The sequence below is a fragment of the Stenella coeruleoalba genome, assembly GCF_951394435.1.
Source record: "Stenella coeruleoalba genome assembly, chromosome: 11".
Classification (NCBI taxonomy): domain Eukaryota; kingdom Metazoa; phylum Chordata; class Mammalia; order Artiodactyla; family Delphinidae; genus Stenella; species Stenella coeruleoalba.
In genome coordinates, this window is record NC_137157.1 from 51,984,081 (window position 1) to 52,000,549 (window position 16,469).

The window sequence follows — 16,469 nt, forward strand, 5'->3', positions numbered from 1 at the left end:
TGGCCGCTGAGCGTGTGCGTCTGGAGCCTGTGCTCCGCAACGGGAGAGGCCACAACAGTGAGAGGCCCGCGTACCTCAAAAAAAAAGATTCCCTAGCTGGACAGAATGTGTATGTATGTGGGGGGGGGGGCTGGGATTCGAGAATAAGGTTAAAGCAGACCATCCTCATTGGACTGCACCACTGCTGCCTCGGGTAACCTTCTGCAACTTCACCTAGAGGACTAGGGCAGATTGTTGCTTAGCAGATCATTTCTAAAGGATCAAAGACACTTCCTTTCCTCTACCAAAGCTCCGGCAGCACCCCAACTCTCACTCTCTCATGGCATACTGAAGTAGATTAAACACAGAATTACAATGCAGCCATAGTTGGGAGGGAATCCTAGAGGTACAAAATACATGCTAAATTTCAGGTAAACATTACATTGTCATGGTCTTCATTTAATTAACCTTTCTTTGAGGCTCTCTTCCAGACCCTCCCACCTCTTTCCAGCCACTCAGGCCAGATTCTCTGAATTTAAGCTTACTTTTCCCACAATCCAAGGTTGAACTTGCCTGGAGTTAGTGGAGAGACTATTCGTTTCTCCTGTGAGCTCGGGTTCAAGCATGCCCTGCCTAAAGATGTTTCATGGGTCTCTGTCTTTTAGGACCTCTGTGCTCTTCCTGCTTTGAAGCCCTCTCTACAGCTTCTCACACAGATTCACCACCTACAGCCATCACCTCAGAATTTCATAATCTTCTTCTTAAAACCATTTAGCTGCATCACAGTCTCACTCTTCAAGATCCCTCTTTGGAGACCACCACCTGTGTTATGTGATCACTCCCCACTCTCTCCCCCGCTCCCCCCACACCAAATATCCATATATTCTTTCCAGAGGAGAAGACCCGTTGACTGTTTTCAGACAGTATGAAAATGGAACAACTTAACTAGAGCTCAACTACACTGTTTTCCCATTTGATCAGCCAGGGTAAGGACACTGCCAAATCTATACCACGCAACAGAGAGATTTTTCTTGAGGACAACTGTCTCAAACTTAGTCTGAAATCAGAAGAATCCTAACAGAGGAGCAAGCAGGGAAAAGAACACAATGTTGCAATGTACCCACTATGACCCAGGCCAGTATTTTCCCGCCTTTTGTAGTCTACATCATACCTGTGAGATCACTGGGACATGTGTGGGAATGTCCCATTGTCCCTCTATTCAACTGCACAGTCACCTATCGGTCACTGTCTCTAAGTCAAAGCATGATGAATAATATTTAGAGATGCACGTGTACATATATATACAACGTGCAGGTCAACATGTCCTTCCTACAGCTCTCTCCCCTTTAACTTCACCTCAGTTATCACACACATATACACCCGTCCAGACACAGTAGCAGCTCAAGGCAAATTAATGAAAAAGAGACAGATTAAGTAAGTAATATACTTTGAATAACAAATAGTAAACTTAGGGACCGGATCACTCTGAGCAGTAACATAAAAGGGTTTAGCTAATATAGTTAAAGATGCTTGAACAAACAGTTATTAAGGGCAAGCAGGATTTGGGGGGTATAGTCCTAAACCCTTGAAATTGATGTCACTGAGAACAAACATGGTTTCTCAAAACACATCCCAGGGAAGACTGCTAGGGACTGAATACTAAACTGGGTGTTAGCAATATTTTAAGTCAGTTCTTATGCCTCTCAAATCCTTATTTGAAGCTTTCAAACTATAGTGGATAAAGAACAGTTTTACTTCCTTTGAAGAAGAACTTCAGGACAGTAGTCTACTCTGTCCTCATTCATTCATTTATTCTTTCAGTCAACAAGCATTTACAGAGTGCCTGCTAAGTGTAGGCACTTACATGAAGGACACTGGATAGCTACGTAAGGAAAGAGGATCAGAAAATGTGAGATATTTACTAGTGCCAGGCACTTTATGCCTCCCTCAATTCCTATCACTACTGACTACCTGTCACTCCATCAGTTTCTAATTTACGTTCCTTCCAATACCACCTTGCTACTAAACCCAACACGCTTCGTGGGCAGGTACAGCACATTATCTGTAGCTCAAATCACTAGGTCCATCATAGTGTCTGACACATACCAAGTGATTACTAAAGTCTGTTAAGTTAACCAGGGTCACAGGAACACAGACGGTCAGGTGCGTCTCACTGCTAAACCCAGAGGTGCCACGCCACCCGTTTTCTCTTCTTGGCACCGTGCACAAAACAAAAACAATTTCTAGGACAGGAATATCCAAGGCTGATCACTATGAATCTGACCAAGGACTGGAAGCTGCGGACAATGCTAGAATTGGAGGTGAAAAAAAGCTAAAAACTGTACGACACTACTTCCGATTCACTCTCTAAGAGCCAGCGGAAACAGCATGCATCTATGAATGTTCATCTCATTGCCACAGACAGAACTGACTGGTGGTCTCAAGGTTACAGAAAAATATAAGGAAACTCCTCCTTCCTAAAATGTTTAGAGCTCCTGTGCTGAATTCACAGTGCTGAAAAACTAGTGAATGATTATTTGCATTATAAAAGGATGTTTTTATTCCATTACTTTGCCAGCTTCCTTCCCAGAATAGAAACTTAAATGATCTTAAATCTCTTCATTTTAAATGACTTTAATTACCTTTTACTTCATCCTCCAATATAGAATCTGACACAAAGTCCTTTTGGTTCTTGAAATGCCTCTGGGATTAGCCCTTTTATTTTATTCTCACTTGCACTAACAAGTTCTGATTACCGGGATATATAGTCTTTTAAACCTGGGCTCCTTGATGATAACCTCACTTTACTCCAATCTACTTTGTAGAATGTTTTACTCTGGGGGCATGAAGCCTTACTACAGCACAGCAGAATCATCTGTGGGTTTCCCTCAAAAATACCCATCTGCTCCTCACCATGCCTCCCTCTATTACCTCCTAACCCAAATCACTGCTGCACTGAACTCGGTCAGTGAGATCACTCACTCACGTAGGAGGATTAGGTCGAGGAAAAAACCAAACGGCACAACACTAATCTTCCCCAGTTCCTTTTTTCAAACAACCTTCTGTTTTTCTCCATTCCCCAACACATGACCTCTGCCACCACTGGGTAGATATTACTGCCTCTGACACAAGCTATACCTTAAGCAACCACAAAAACAGATACTCTCTCTAGACAAATTAATCAAAACCACCAAGTCTCACTTTAGTACAAGTGTGCGTCTCAGAAAACTACATATATGGTGCTTTCACAGTATTCTCTGTACCAACCTTATGTCTTCCACGAAAGACATTTGCAGTAGCTCCTTGGCCTAAAATATCAGATAAAAGCCACAGATGATTAGAAGTGCTCTGCATCTCGGCGTGGTTAGGTGATCCTCTTGTTATACTAAGAGAAAAGAAAAAAAAATTGCATGTTTGTTTTCAGGGAATAATACATTTAAGAAACAAATGTTAGCTATTTTTACTCTCAAGAAAGATCACCTATTATTTATTACTAAATCAAAGTGCATAAACAGTCCAAAAAAATCTAACTTTCCAGCAATATTAAAGACTAAAATGCTGCATGAGCTCTGAAAAAACATCAACCAATAACATCTTATATATTCAATTTAATTCACTTATTCACAGGGCTGAAAAAACATCAACTTCCCTTCTAATTTTGTCTGTCAATGAGAGTGATATTGGCCATTTACCTCCTTAAAATGTTTTGAAAGATTAATCAATGATAAATCATATTATAAAGTGTTTTAAAATAAAGTAATAAGGTAAAATACAACAGAAATATAGAAAAAAATTACTTTGTTTCCTTCCAGGGCAGGGCAACACTAATGAAAACAACTGCTGCCATGGCCTAACACTTCTATAACTTAAAACTTCACCTACACAAAGCATGACCATCAGGAAGCAAAGGTGACCTTTCAGCAATAAATTTTGAAATTAACTTAAGGATAGTTTCTTCGACCTCCAAGTATATAAATATACACATACTGAATGTGTATTAGCAAGTGTTAAAAAATAAGCAAGGGGAGGCTCAGCATGTATGGGGGCAGGAGGTATATGGAAAACCTCTGCACCTTCTGCTCAATTTTGCTGTGAACTTGAAACTGCTCTAAAAAATAAAGTCTATTAAAAAAAAAAGCACCACCCCAGCCTTGTCCTTCAATATTGAAAAGCTGTAAAAGTATATTGTAAATATTTGAGCTCCATGTTGGAATAAAAATGAGGTATGCTAAATAGCATAAACACTTGTCCCACCATGCCACCTTAAACCTGATGTAATGTCAGGCTGAATCAAAACAGATCTTGCTCTCCCTTCATAGTAAGTTAGAATGGACTAGGTATTCAGTGATGAATTAACGACTGCCAATATTCCAAGTAGGGTTAAGTACACAAAGAATGGCCAGGGGTCCAAATTTCACCAATCTTTGATATACTCAGAGAGATGTATATAATTTTACCACCCATCTACTTCAGATAAGGGAATTTTACATACAGCAACTTATTGGAAATAAGCAATAAAAATACGATTCCTTTTTCAAAATATGAAATACACATTTGTCAGCTACTGAGATAATAATAAACTTCTCAAATATCTTTTCAATAATATTTTCAAATACTTCTCAATATGAAAAGCTTTGCTCATTAATGTAACTGTTGCTTGAGATAACTATAATTGGCAAATAATATCATTAAGTATCTATCTATACCTAGTGGGTAATATAAAACACATTTATCAGCTAAGATATCTGCTCTCTATATGCAGAAATTAAACTATGGTGTCACAATGATCTGGGAAATGTCTTTTGAAATTATCTTCCAATAACCCCACAATAACCGCATACTAAAACGTGACTCAGCACACCCAGAAGGTACTTGCTATATAAATCATTCCAAAATTTGGACACAATATAGGCAGGCACTCAACAAGTATGAGACTGGTAATCCTGCCTTAAGTCTACTTCCTTATGCTGTCCAAAATGAAAGTTACCATCTGTCCATAGATGAAAACAGGCTTGGTGACGCTGCATATGGACAAAGTTCCAGGATTTCCAAACCCTACCACTAAGTGAATCATTTATTAAACAGATATTATATTCAGCGTTCTTCAGGGAAAAAAGTCGGTCTTTGGTTATGCATTTGACAATTACTGGGTAGAACTTGTTCTGAGGCCACCTACTAAAAATGCCTGGGAAACGGATTGGAAATTACACTCATAAGCTACGTCCCAAAGGAAAGGTTTGGGCATTTGCATTATACTTGTGTACATTAAAAACGTCTTTGGCTTCTGGCTTCCGGCGAGTCAACCCCCGCTTCACTAAAACACGTCTCTTTTTAATCGTCTGAAAAAAAATCAAACGATTTAAACACTGCCAATAGCGTCCACGCTCGGAAAGAGGGGTAGAAAGCGGCCAGCCTAACTCCAAGGGAGAGGGACATCCGCCTGTCCCGGCGGCCAGGGCCCAACCCCGGTAACAGACACATCCTCTTTCTCGGTTGCCCAGAGCCACCAGACCAGGGAGGGTCCGAGTCAGACAGCCGGCCGTAGACGAGGAGTCCAGACGCAGGGGACGGGCCCGCGCGACCATTCCGGCCGGCTTCGCACGCCCCGGACACCCGGGAGGCGGTGTCAGCCCAACCAGAGTCGGGGAGGGCTCGGCCTGGGGTCCCGCTGTGCTCCTCCGGTTGCCCGCCCCGCCCCCGCCCTGACTCAGCATCCCAGTTTCCCACTGGGGGTGGGAGCGCTCCGTGAGGGCCGTGCCCAGCTCAGCAGCCCGTGCCCCACGCGCCTTCGGCCTCTCCGCCCCCGCCCGCCCTGCTTACCTCGCCCGGTCTCCGCCGCGCCACCGCCAGCGGGCTCCCGCGGCCTCCTTGTGCCTCAGGCCACTTCCGGCTTCACGAGCACGGGCCGGGGGTCACGTGACCGACGGCCGGCGTGCGGGTGCGGATGCGCGTGCGCACTTCCGGCGCCCCGATCTGGGCCTCGGCCTCTGCTGCCAACGCTCCTCCCTCGCCCGGCTCTCCGAGGCTTCTGTGGCGAGGGGCCGAGAGGCTGTGGGGCGTTTGGACCTCGTCCACACCCTCTGCCTGTCCCCTCTTACTCTGAGGGTGAAGCCGGAGAGCCCTGCGCAGTGAGCGCAAGGATTCAGATTCCAACTGCGAATCCCGCCCCGTCCCCGACAGCCAAAGGCGGAGTGAGGTGATAGTGGGACAGACGGTGGACGGGTGATTACAAACATGCAAATAATCACGGGTGTGCAGAATGCTGGACACATGAGGGGACATCGCTGGAGGATCATACTCTGCAGGGATAGATTCGTATGTATCTTAAAGACCACATTGGCTGCAGGGGAGCCAGATTATCGGCTGCGAGTAATTCGGACGTGAGATTCTTAATGTAAATAAGCTCATTTAATTCCCTCTTTTTATACGGTATTTTGGAAAATGGCAATACTGGAGAATCTAGGGACTAAAATCAGGTCCCCTGCAGTATTCGTGCCGCTAGGATTTCAAGCAGCTATTCCCGAGTGATCCTTGTTGCCCACTGACAGAACTGCAGCCTTTCTCAGCGTAACGAGAGGCGGAGAGGCCGAAGAGACCTCTGCAGATAAGGGCTAAATTTCTGAGTGAGGGAGGCGGAAGGAGGGAGTTCTTCCCAGATGAGAACTATAGGAGCCGGCAGTGAAATAGGAAGCTATGGCAGAGTGGTTAAGAGCAGAGGCTTTTGAATGGAATAGACCTAGGGTTGCAGTCCCAGCTCTCCCTGCCAAATACTGACTTTAAGTCATTTTTAAAAAAAACTCTGTAAGCCTGTTTAATCACGTATCTTATATACAGTGGAGATAAGACCACTGTAATGCTTGTTACAAAGGAATTCATTAAACCTTTAAACAATGTTTAAGTGATGGAATCATTCTACTGTAACAACAATCTATTCACTGCTTACATTCCCACCAATTTTAGTTGTCCCCTATCTAATGCCAAGAAGAGAACCTGTCCAAGTTCCTTATAACTCACATCTCACAGGTGAATGGGAGAAAATGTGATTAGCTGAAGGCCTTGATTCACATGTTTACCACATGAGTGAGGAACATTGAAATACATTTTCTTAAAGATCAAGCCATTTGTGAACCAATTAATATTCGTATTTAAGATTTAAATAAACTGTTAGGCACAGAACTATACCAGGCCTCATAAAACTCTTGTAGTTCCATAGTTAAGTCATACAAATCGCGCAGTCTTACTGCCTCAATGAGGCTGTTAACAGATGAGATTCACCCTTGAGACGATTATTTGGGTGTTTGCTTTTGGAGACTAAGAACAATACAGAAAAGGTAATTCATGGTGGAACAGTTTCCTAATTGCTATGGTACTCCCTAAGTAAAGTGCACTAGGCAACTTCAGGGAAGGAAGGTGGGAATTATTACACATGATTAGATAACATGAAGTTTTAATTTCTGTTACAGACTCTTAATTCCCACGTTTTGATTTCTCTTAGCTCTGAAAACTTGTTAATCTCCTGAAGGGCTTTAAAGAACCAGGGAAAAAGGAGGTGTTGCCTTTACATACACGGAATAAACAGTACAATAACAATAGCTATTATCAAGCCTTCATTTGCAGATGCTGTGGTAAGCTCTTTTCATGTTCAACTTACTGAATTCTTAGTTATGAGGTAGTTATCATTATTTCCCCCACTTTACAGATGGGGAAACTGGGGCAGGGAGAAGTTATTTAACCTGCTCAAGGTTCTGAAACCAATTACTGGCAGCACTGCTATTTGAACCTACTTAATCTGGATCCTGAGCCTGTCTAAGCTCTTAACTACTATGCTATGCAATTCAGTATACTTTGGACAATTAGTTCAAAGATCACTGCAATAGATGCAATGATCTCTCCCACTGTAAAAGAAACAATTAGCTCTCACTCATCTATTTTAAAACCATTTTTATTTAAGTACAGTCATCCCTCAGTATCCACAGGGAACTGGTTCCAGGACCTCCACAGATACCAAAATCCTTGGATGCTCATTTCTTATGTAAAATAGCATAGTATTTGCATGTAATCCACGCACATCCTCCCATATACTTTAAATTATCTCTAGAATACTTACAATACCTAACACGACGTAAATGCTACGTAAATGGTTCCCAAGTGCAACAAATTCAAGTTTTGCTTTTTGGAGCTTTCTGGAAGTTTTTTTTCCCAAGTATTTTTGATCTAAGGTTGGTTGAAACTATGGATGTGGAACCTGCACCTACAGAGGGCTGACTGTATAATATACATTCCACTGATCTATTTTTATAATTAACTGTCAACTTAGTTTAGTACCTTTATTCTATGATGTAAGGAAAATATTTATAATCTCTTCTGGAATTAACACCAGGAAAAGATTTATGTGCAAAATTTTGAATACAATTTTAGGGAATTTAGAAGACCACTGAAGCCCATCCATGAAACCTCTAGGGACCACATGGGCCAAAGGTTAAAAAAAACCCTCAACCACCCTAAAACCTTACCTGGGCTTTTAAAATTTAAACTTAAATGATGGCTATAGTAAGTGTGCTGCTCAGTTTTGTCCACCGTTTCTTAATTTTCCAATACTACTACTGATGTTATTTGTCTTCTTGGTTTCCTGCATAGTCATGAATAAAAATGGGGGAAGGCAGGGGAACTAAACGGGCAGCTACTACTTACAAGCATCATAAACACATAGGTATATTGTGCCCTAAGTAAATCTAGTAAGATGGAAAATATTAGATTTTTAATTCTATCAACATACTGACACAGGCTTTTTCTAGTTCACTTAAAAAAAGGATTCTGAATTATTTAATAGAACTAAGTCACATGTAATCTTTTAGGAGCATAATTAAATAAATCATCCATACACTTATATGTGCAATCCTTTAAATGGGAAATCAGGGAGAGATGAGAAAATAAGACTCCAGTATTTATAATAATTCCAAAGAAGACTCAGTAGATTTCACTACGTAAAATTTATTTCCTTTTTTTTTTTATAAAAAATGTATAACACCAGCACCTACTCTTCAATCAGTTAATTTATGAAACCATTCTCTTTTGTAGAATACACATTGGCATTGAAACGGTTTAAAGAAATGTAATGGCTATCTACAAAAAATTAGTTTTGATTTGTTGTATTTCCCCCATATTTGATGAGTCTGCACACATAAAAGAAAATTAAAATTTTCAAACATTTTATATTCAGCAATTAAAAAAAAAGTACACTGTTTTCCTGCTATGGTCTTTACAAAGGACTTAAATTTTCAAGTTAAAAAAAAAGGTACTAGGATAACTGCTGTATCTTATAACAGCATTTTTATATAGAACGATTTGAATTGGCATGCAAGCAACTTCTCTAGTTGTCACATACCAGTAATTTAGGGAAAATTACACCCATTTTACAGAAAAATCCCAATGCATATACTGCAATAAGCTCAAAGCAGTGTTAAAAAGACCAGTGTGAATGGCACACAACAATTGTTTCTTTATAAATTATTAACTGGAATTCCTGATCATGAAGTAGGCACAGGGAGATCCAGTCCTTAGGGCTTTGCTCTCTGGAAAAACACCTGTAAATAAAGTATTAGTACAATTAGTACTGATGTCAGAAGATTATCACCTTTACCTGAAGAATGGCTCCAGGTTACTGGGTGCTAGTCACTCTTTTGTAAAATACAATAGATTATGTAAAACATTTAATATACTCCATAAATCCACACATAATGCAAGTCAGGAACATTCTCTTCTGGACAACTTGATAAGGTCTAGAGATAACTTATGTTGCCATTTACTAGTGAAAATATGGTATCACCTCCAATGCTGTGAGATTCAAGCAGTCAGAGGAAAAGATGCTCTTGACACCTTTTTGCTGATTGGCACTACTGTCAAAGTTAATGCTAGGAAATTAAATTTTGAGGAAGAAACAAACAAGTCAAAGCTAAAGACAGCAGCTGCTATCTCTTAACTATTTATTTATTTGATTATGAAAAAATACTTCCAATTCAACACTTGAGACTATGAACGAGTAGGCTAGAGGCTGTGCTAGGCACTGGCTCAGTATTACTACGTTCCATAGTTGGGTACATGTTAAGTGAGTATTCGAAAGAATAAATAGCAGGCAGTAAGCTCATTATGGATAAGGACCACATTCGTCATTATATCGCTAACACCTAGTAGGTCAGACATTCACTTAACAATTATTAACTGTCTATTGACTAAGTGGAGAGAAAAGAATCATCAATATAGAGCAAAAAATAGCCCTACAAAGAGGCCATGCTTGAGATAAGCCTAGAAGAATGGGTAGAATTCATAAAGGCGAAGCATGCTAATAAGGCAGAATTCTTGAAGAACAGCAAGAATAGTAAAGACTGTTCCTGCAAGAGAAACCGGAAAGGTAGTCTGAGATCAGAATCTGAAAAAAAAACACACCTAAATGCCAAACTAAGAAATATGTACTTTTTAGTCAATAAGTTATGAAGATTATGAGGAAGAGGAAGGAATTTCAGAGGACTGTTCAATGTTTTCAAACAGATCAGCTTGGATAGAACAATGGAAGGGAAATCAGAGTGAGATAAGAAGCCTACACCAGAGTGGCAGCAGTAGAGACAGAAAGGAAGTTAGCAAGGAGGAAACAATCAGCAAGACCTAAGGATCAATCAGATAGGAACAGAGTAGGCACAAAAGAAGGAACTTCCTTTTTTCCAACTAGAAGAATAACGGTATCACTGAAGAGAAGCTGGGCTGGGGAGGAAGACTTTATAAATGCTGTTTGGATGAATATGTTTGGGGCACAAGCCTGCTACAATGTACGCACATCTGCTATAACAGATACCTCTAACAGAGAGTTACAATGTTTTTAGTCCTTTAATCCAGTGTGATTGATCTCTTACTTAACAGAGGTTACCTCCACAGGCACTTTGCTTTTATGGGGAAATGGGAGAGGGGAGGGTTCTCAATGACAGACAGTAACTCTATCTTCTCACAAACTCTTTTGTCAGTTTAAGCTGACAAACTTAGCACCAAAGTCAAAGGATAGCACATTTATTTATCAGCAAAGCCCCTTGACTTGAATGCCATGGGCAAAAGAACGAGGGAGCCATTAAGTTACCTGCCCCTAAGAAATTTAACACAGTGCTTTACCCTCAAATTTGCTGAATGAAGATAATAAATAAAAATAAAGAATAGTTCCTCATCCTGTCACACTGTAACTTTATTTCCAGACCATGAGCTCCTTGAGGGCAAGGAAAGTCACTCATTGGTATTTGCAGCAGTTAGCATAGTATGTGTTACATAAAAAGCAGTCATGGAGTACTGAATGACTGACTACCCAGGTGAAAGCAAGATACCTGCTTCATGGATTTAACTGTAAAAATGAATACCAAATACATATTTGGTACTTCTTGCCAACTTGGAGGTTGATTGGTTGGTTTGTTTTAATTTGGTGGTTTTATGAATGTAAAAAGAGCCTTAATGGCCAAATCTGAGGATTCTACTTTTTGTCCATTTTGCAATTCAAAAGTTTCAAGATAGGATATAACCAAGTAATTCATACTTGTTTCTTTATTTTTAGCTCCTTCCTTTCAACTCAATAAAGGGCAGCTGTTCATAAACATTACTTGTTCTCCCAGTCCTCTAGTTCCTGTTTAATTACATCACAAAACTTAAAGGAAACTTACATTTTCATACCAACATGCTCAGGCACATACACATTCAGTTTGCTTATCTGACTTTCTATAATCTTTTGTAGGAGCTCAGTTGAAAGGGGCTTTACAGAAAACTCTGAAGTGTAACATCTATTAACCATGGATTCTTAGAAGCAGGTTTTAGAGCAAAGAGATCCCCAAATATGTAACTGTTGATCAAACTACAGTATGACACAGTATCCTGTAATATATATTCTCTCTTGGCTCTGAAACATCACCTAATTGTATGAAGATATATAAGTTTTTCCAAATACCTACCTTTAAGTAGTTTTTAAAAACTTTAGCATCAGGCTGCTGAAGCGCTTGGCAAAACTCCTGGGGGGGCCAGGAGGGGAGGAGAGAGAAAAGAATGAGTCTATTTGTATTAAATTCATCATAATTCAAAACCACAGTATTCTTTTTAAATTATGATTAAAAAAATAAAATCGACCATCTTAACCATTTTTATGTGTATAGTACCAGCAGTGTTAACTATAGACAACTGTCATGCAATAGATCTCTAGAATTTTTTCATCTTGCAAAACTGAAACTCTATACCTATTGAACAACTCCCCCTTTTCCCCTTTTTCCAGCCCCCATCCCCTGGCCACCACCATTCTGCTTTCTGTTTCTATGAGTGTGACCACTTTAGATACTTCATAATAAGTGGAATCATGCAGCATCTCTTTTTGTGACTGGCTTATTTCATTTAGCATAACATCCTCAAGGTTCATCCACGTTATAGCATATGACAGAATTTCCTTTTTTTTTTTTAAGACCCAATTGTATTCCATTGTATGTATATACCACATTTTACTCATCCATTCACCCATCAATGAGCATTTAGGCTGCTTCAAATCTCTAGGATTCATATTATAATTTATCAATTAATTAACCTGAACAGTTCCTCACCAAAAAGGTTATATGGCATTTTCAAATGTAATACTTGTCAGAGAGGCTGCTTTCACTTTTGAGAACATGGCCTCCTGGGCAAGATTGACTCTTGCCTCAGAAGGGTGGGTGGGACAAAAACCACATGGCTATGGCTGTTTTCATCTAGTAAGAGGGTAACTGAGCGGAGCCAGACTGAGAGAAAAAGAGAAAATTCTCTTCAATAAAATTGTGCAGGGACTTCCCTGGTGGTCCAGTGGCCAAGACTCCCTCCTCCCAATGCAGGGGGCCTGGGTTCGATCCCTGGTCAGGGAACTAGATTCCACATGCTGCAACTAAGAGTTTGCATGCTGCAACCAAAGATCCCACAGGCGGCAGCTAAAAGATCCTGCATGCCACAACTAAGACCTGGCACGGCCAAAAAAAAAAAAAAAGGATTGTGCAAAAAGTGCTGTCAGAAGGCATATGAAAAAGGGAAGACTGGGAACCATTATCTTTTATAAGCAAATTATTAGATAGAAATATAATACACAGAAAGACAAATATCATATATTGCTTACATGTGGAGTCTAAAAAAGAGGGTACAAATGAACATATTTACAAAACAGAAACAGACTCCAAAAACAAACTTATGGTTACCAAAGGGGAAATGTGTATGTGTGTGGGAGGGATAAATTGGGAGATTGGGACTGACATATACACACTACTATATATAAAATAGATAACTCATAAGAACCTACTGTATAGCACAGGGAACTCTACTCAATACTTTATAATAGCCTATATGGGAAAAGAATCTAAAAAAGAGTGGATATACGTATATGTATAACTGATTCACTTTGCTGTACATCTGAAACTAACACAACACTGTAGTCAACTAAACTCCAATTAAAAGAAAAAAAGAAAAAATAATTTTGCTTCATTTAGCAATCTGGGAAACTACTGATATTATTCAAAATTGAATGGTATATTTCTATTTTTGAGGTGCACTAAGATCATATGAGTAATTAGTAATGTATTGTTTTCATAAAATACTAATTTACTTGTGTAACAAATGATAACTGAGAAAATTAATTTCAAGTTAAAGATATGTCATAAAATAAGAGATCATAAATTCACTAAAAATGAGTTTTATGATTACTCTTATGTGAGATCTGTTTCTACCTCATTAGAATTATGTGCTATTGGACAACAGGTCTGGATAACTATGCATCCAGAAAACAATCGAATGCCATCATAAAAATCACTCTGAAAGAGTGCAAAAATGTAAGATAGCTTTCCAGGCACTTACCTCAAAATACGGTTTCAGATTCACAAATTAAGCACTGGTGAGCTTGGCCTGTGTAAAATGAACTACCTGGCACAAACTTTCAGAGCAGAGGTTCGTGTGCCACAGCCCCCTCTGGCAGTCTGGGGGAGCCTGCTGGACTTCTTGCAGAATGTTTTAAAAAACATACTTGTGACACACGGGGTTACAAAGGAAGCTAATTCAATGAATTATGGTTATCAAATGTATTTGTGACATGTGGTAGAAGAATAAGACTTATTGATTTAGATAACAAGGTCTAGTGGCATATTCTAATAACTCAAAATTTCAAAAAGATGAATATAAATAATATTTCGAGATCTGTGGAACAACTAATGCGATATAAAAATATCTGTGATTTCTACGGGTGACAACATCACAGGCAATGCAAATACTACTGTGATTTGTCCCCTACACAATGGTAGGAAATTAAATTTCTGTTAAAGGTAGTGAAAATAAAAACAGTTTTTTTCTCATTCAATTTCATAGGCCCCCTGACATTTGGACTTTTGCTATCCTATACATAGTAAATCAAGGAGAATGTAGTTTGGCTTCCTTGAATCAAAATTTAGATTGAATTACATAGCTCTATTTCTTTAATTAAGAGGAAAATCCACTAGGACAGAGCTTACCTGAATTATCTCTGGAGCTACTTGCAAGGAAGGCAGGTATTCTTGTTGAAGATACTGAACACATTCTGGGCCCTGAAAATTAAATTGGAACAACATATGTATACTTTAAACACAAAATGGTATTGTGATTAAGAACACAGACTCGGGAGCCAGATTGCTTTGGTTTGAATCCTGGCTCTGGCAAATTTCTAGTAACCTGTGCAAGTTATGTAACCTCTCTGAGCCTCAGTTTCCCCACCTGAAAAATGGAGTTATTGTGAGGCTTGGATGAGTTAAGAAACGTAAAGCTGTTAGAATAGCACTTAGCACTGAGGACACGTTCACATTACTTAGTGCTAGTTACGCAGTGCTAAAGATTAAACAAATACTCTTCTAAATGCAGGAAGTCACAACGCCAAAGCCTGGTTCCATGCACTGAAAGGAGAAAGCAAAGAGAGGGGCTTCTGGTTCAATCTACCATTGGGTGGACTATAGGGTGTCTATGGGTGTGCAAGGGGAAGCCTGTGGGTAGTGCCAGGATAATGAACATCTTTAGAAACTAAAATACAAGCAAGAAAGAACAAAATGCTATGTCGGGAGATAACAGCAATAAAAGTACACCCCCTCTCCCTTCCAGTTCAATAAACTAGGAAACAGGAATTTAGTAGCCAGGTAAGGAAACCAATACCCAGAAAGATAGGGTGATTTGGCTAATTTGCTGTTAATTAAGTCTGTACTAAGTAAAAAGCAGGTCACCTGACTTCTAAAACCATTGCTCTTCATTGCCAACTGCTGGTACTGCTAGATGCTAAAACTCTAATAGTTTTGTGGGTTTTTAAGGGTAAACTTGGTAGAGGGAAGGGAGAATTCCACAAACTAACCCCTAAGCCCTACACCTTCTCAACAGCTACAAAGGAACTTAAGATACAATTTGAAAACGGTTTTCCTATAGCAATTTGTTTCTGAGACGGTGGCCTCGACCAAATGCAATAAATCCAATACTTAAAAAAAAAAAAAAAGAAAGAAAAACAAAAAACCCAGCTAATTTCACTTTCAAACTTGAATCTGACTTAAAGGCTTTAATATGTTAATGACTCCAATCTAGTCCAAATGAAAGTAACAGTTATCAAAATGAAATCAATCCAACTCTCCTCAATGTACTTCCCCCTGCATTAATATCTCACCTTTTCCTTTAGTCTACTCTCCCTATACTTACTGCCCACTCACTGCTCATCATTGCATATAACCCCACTGTTACCACTTAAAAATGGAGTATACTTTTTTTTTTTAATGAGGAAAAGTAAACTTAAACCTCAAGAGGAAGTCAGTCAGGTAGATAAATGAGAAAACAGAACAAGGAAGCAAAACGTTTTCTAATATGTTCCATTTGATTCAATTCTCTGTGTATCTAAATAACAGCTCTAAGGACAAGATAAATACTTCTGCATTGTAAACATCATTCTTACTGTTTGTTATTCCTCATCCTCCTTGACTCTCTAGCATCCAACAATGTCAACTAGTCTCCTCTTTCATGACTCTCTTCCCTTAACTTTCATTCCTTTGGTTCTACTTCTAGCTTTCTCTTGACTCTTGCTTTAGCCAAAGTTCTTTCTATCCTGGTCTTAGAAAGTCTCATTCATTCCTACTACTTCATCTTAGCAAACTACAACCTGAGGACTCCAAAATCAGTATTTAGTTCTAACTGCTCTAGACCCGTATATCAAAGTGCCCTGTGAACATTTTTTCCACTTAGCTCTCCTAAATTCAACCCCACTGACTACTGACTTACCAACTTTTCACATGTAACACACACCTAGTTCCGTTTTGGTTTTTAGCTATTCTACCTCCATGCTTTAGCTAAACGGGATAACACTATTTTCTACCAAGTCTACCATGTGACATCTGATCTGTCTTCATACACCCACCGCATAACTTTGCCCAGAGTGCCAGCTCCTCCTGGTCAGCCCGATGAATGTACATTTGTTT

At 39.5% G+C, this 16,469-nt stretch overlaps 2 protein-coding genes across 3 annotated transcripts in view; both read right to left on the bottom strand.

The window, feature by feature from the left end:
• The window catches only part of TBK1 (TANK binding kinase 1), a 40,509-nt gene extending 33,957 nt beyond the window's left edge, over positions 1 to 6,552 (bottom strand). Inside the window, exons 1-2 of the mRNA XM_079938572.1 lie at positions 5,800 to 6,552; positions 3,247 to 3,364 (exon numbers count right to left, since the gene is read on the bottom strand). Coding sequence (XP_079794698.1) covers positions 3,247 to 3,333 — 87 coding nt within the window. The 5' untranslated portion in view covers positions 3,334 to 3,364; positions 5,800 to 6,552. The remainder of the gene's footprint in view (positions 1 to 3,246; positions 3,365 to 5,799) is intronic.
• A 2,389-nt stretch (positions 6,553 to 8,941) lies between these two features.
• Positions 8,942 to 16,469, bottom strand: part of XPOT (exportin for tRNA) — a 34,502-nt gene continuing 26,974 nt past the window's right edge. For both annotated transcript variants that reach the window (XM_079937953.1, XM_079937954.1), the window contains 3 exons: positions 14,505 to 14,576; positions 11,955 to 12,011; positions 8,942 to 9,563 (listed from right to left, as the gene is read on the bottom strand). In XM_079937953.1, the coding sequence (XP_079794079.1) occupies positions 9,537 to 9,563; positions 11,955 to 12,011; positions 14,505 to 14,576 (156 nt within the window). In that variant the 3' untranslated portion in view covers positions 8,942 to 9,536. The remainder of the gene's footprint in view (positions 9,564 to 11,954; positions 12,012 to 14,504; positions 14,577 to 16,469) is intronic.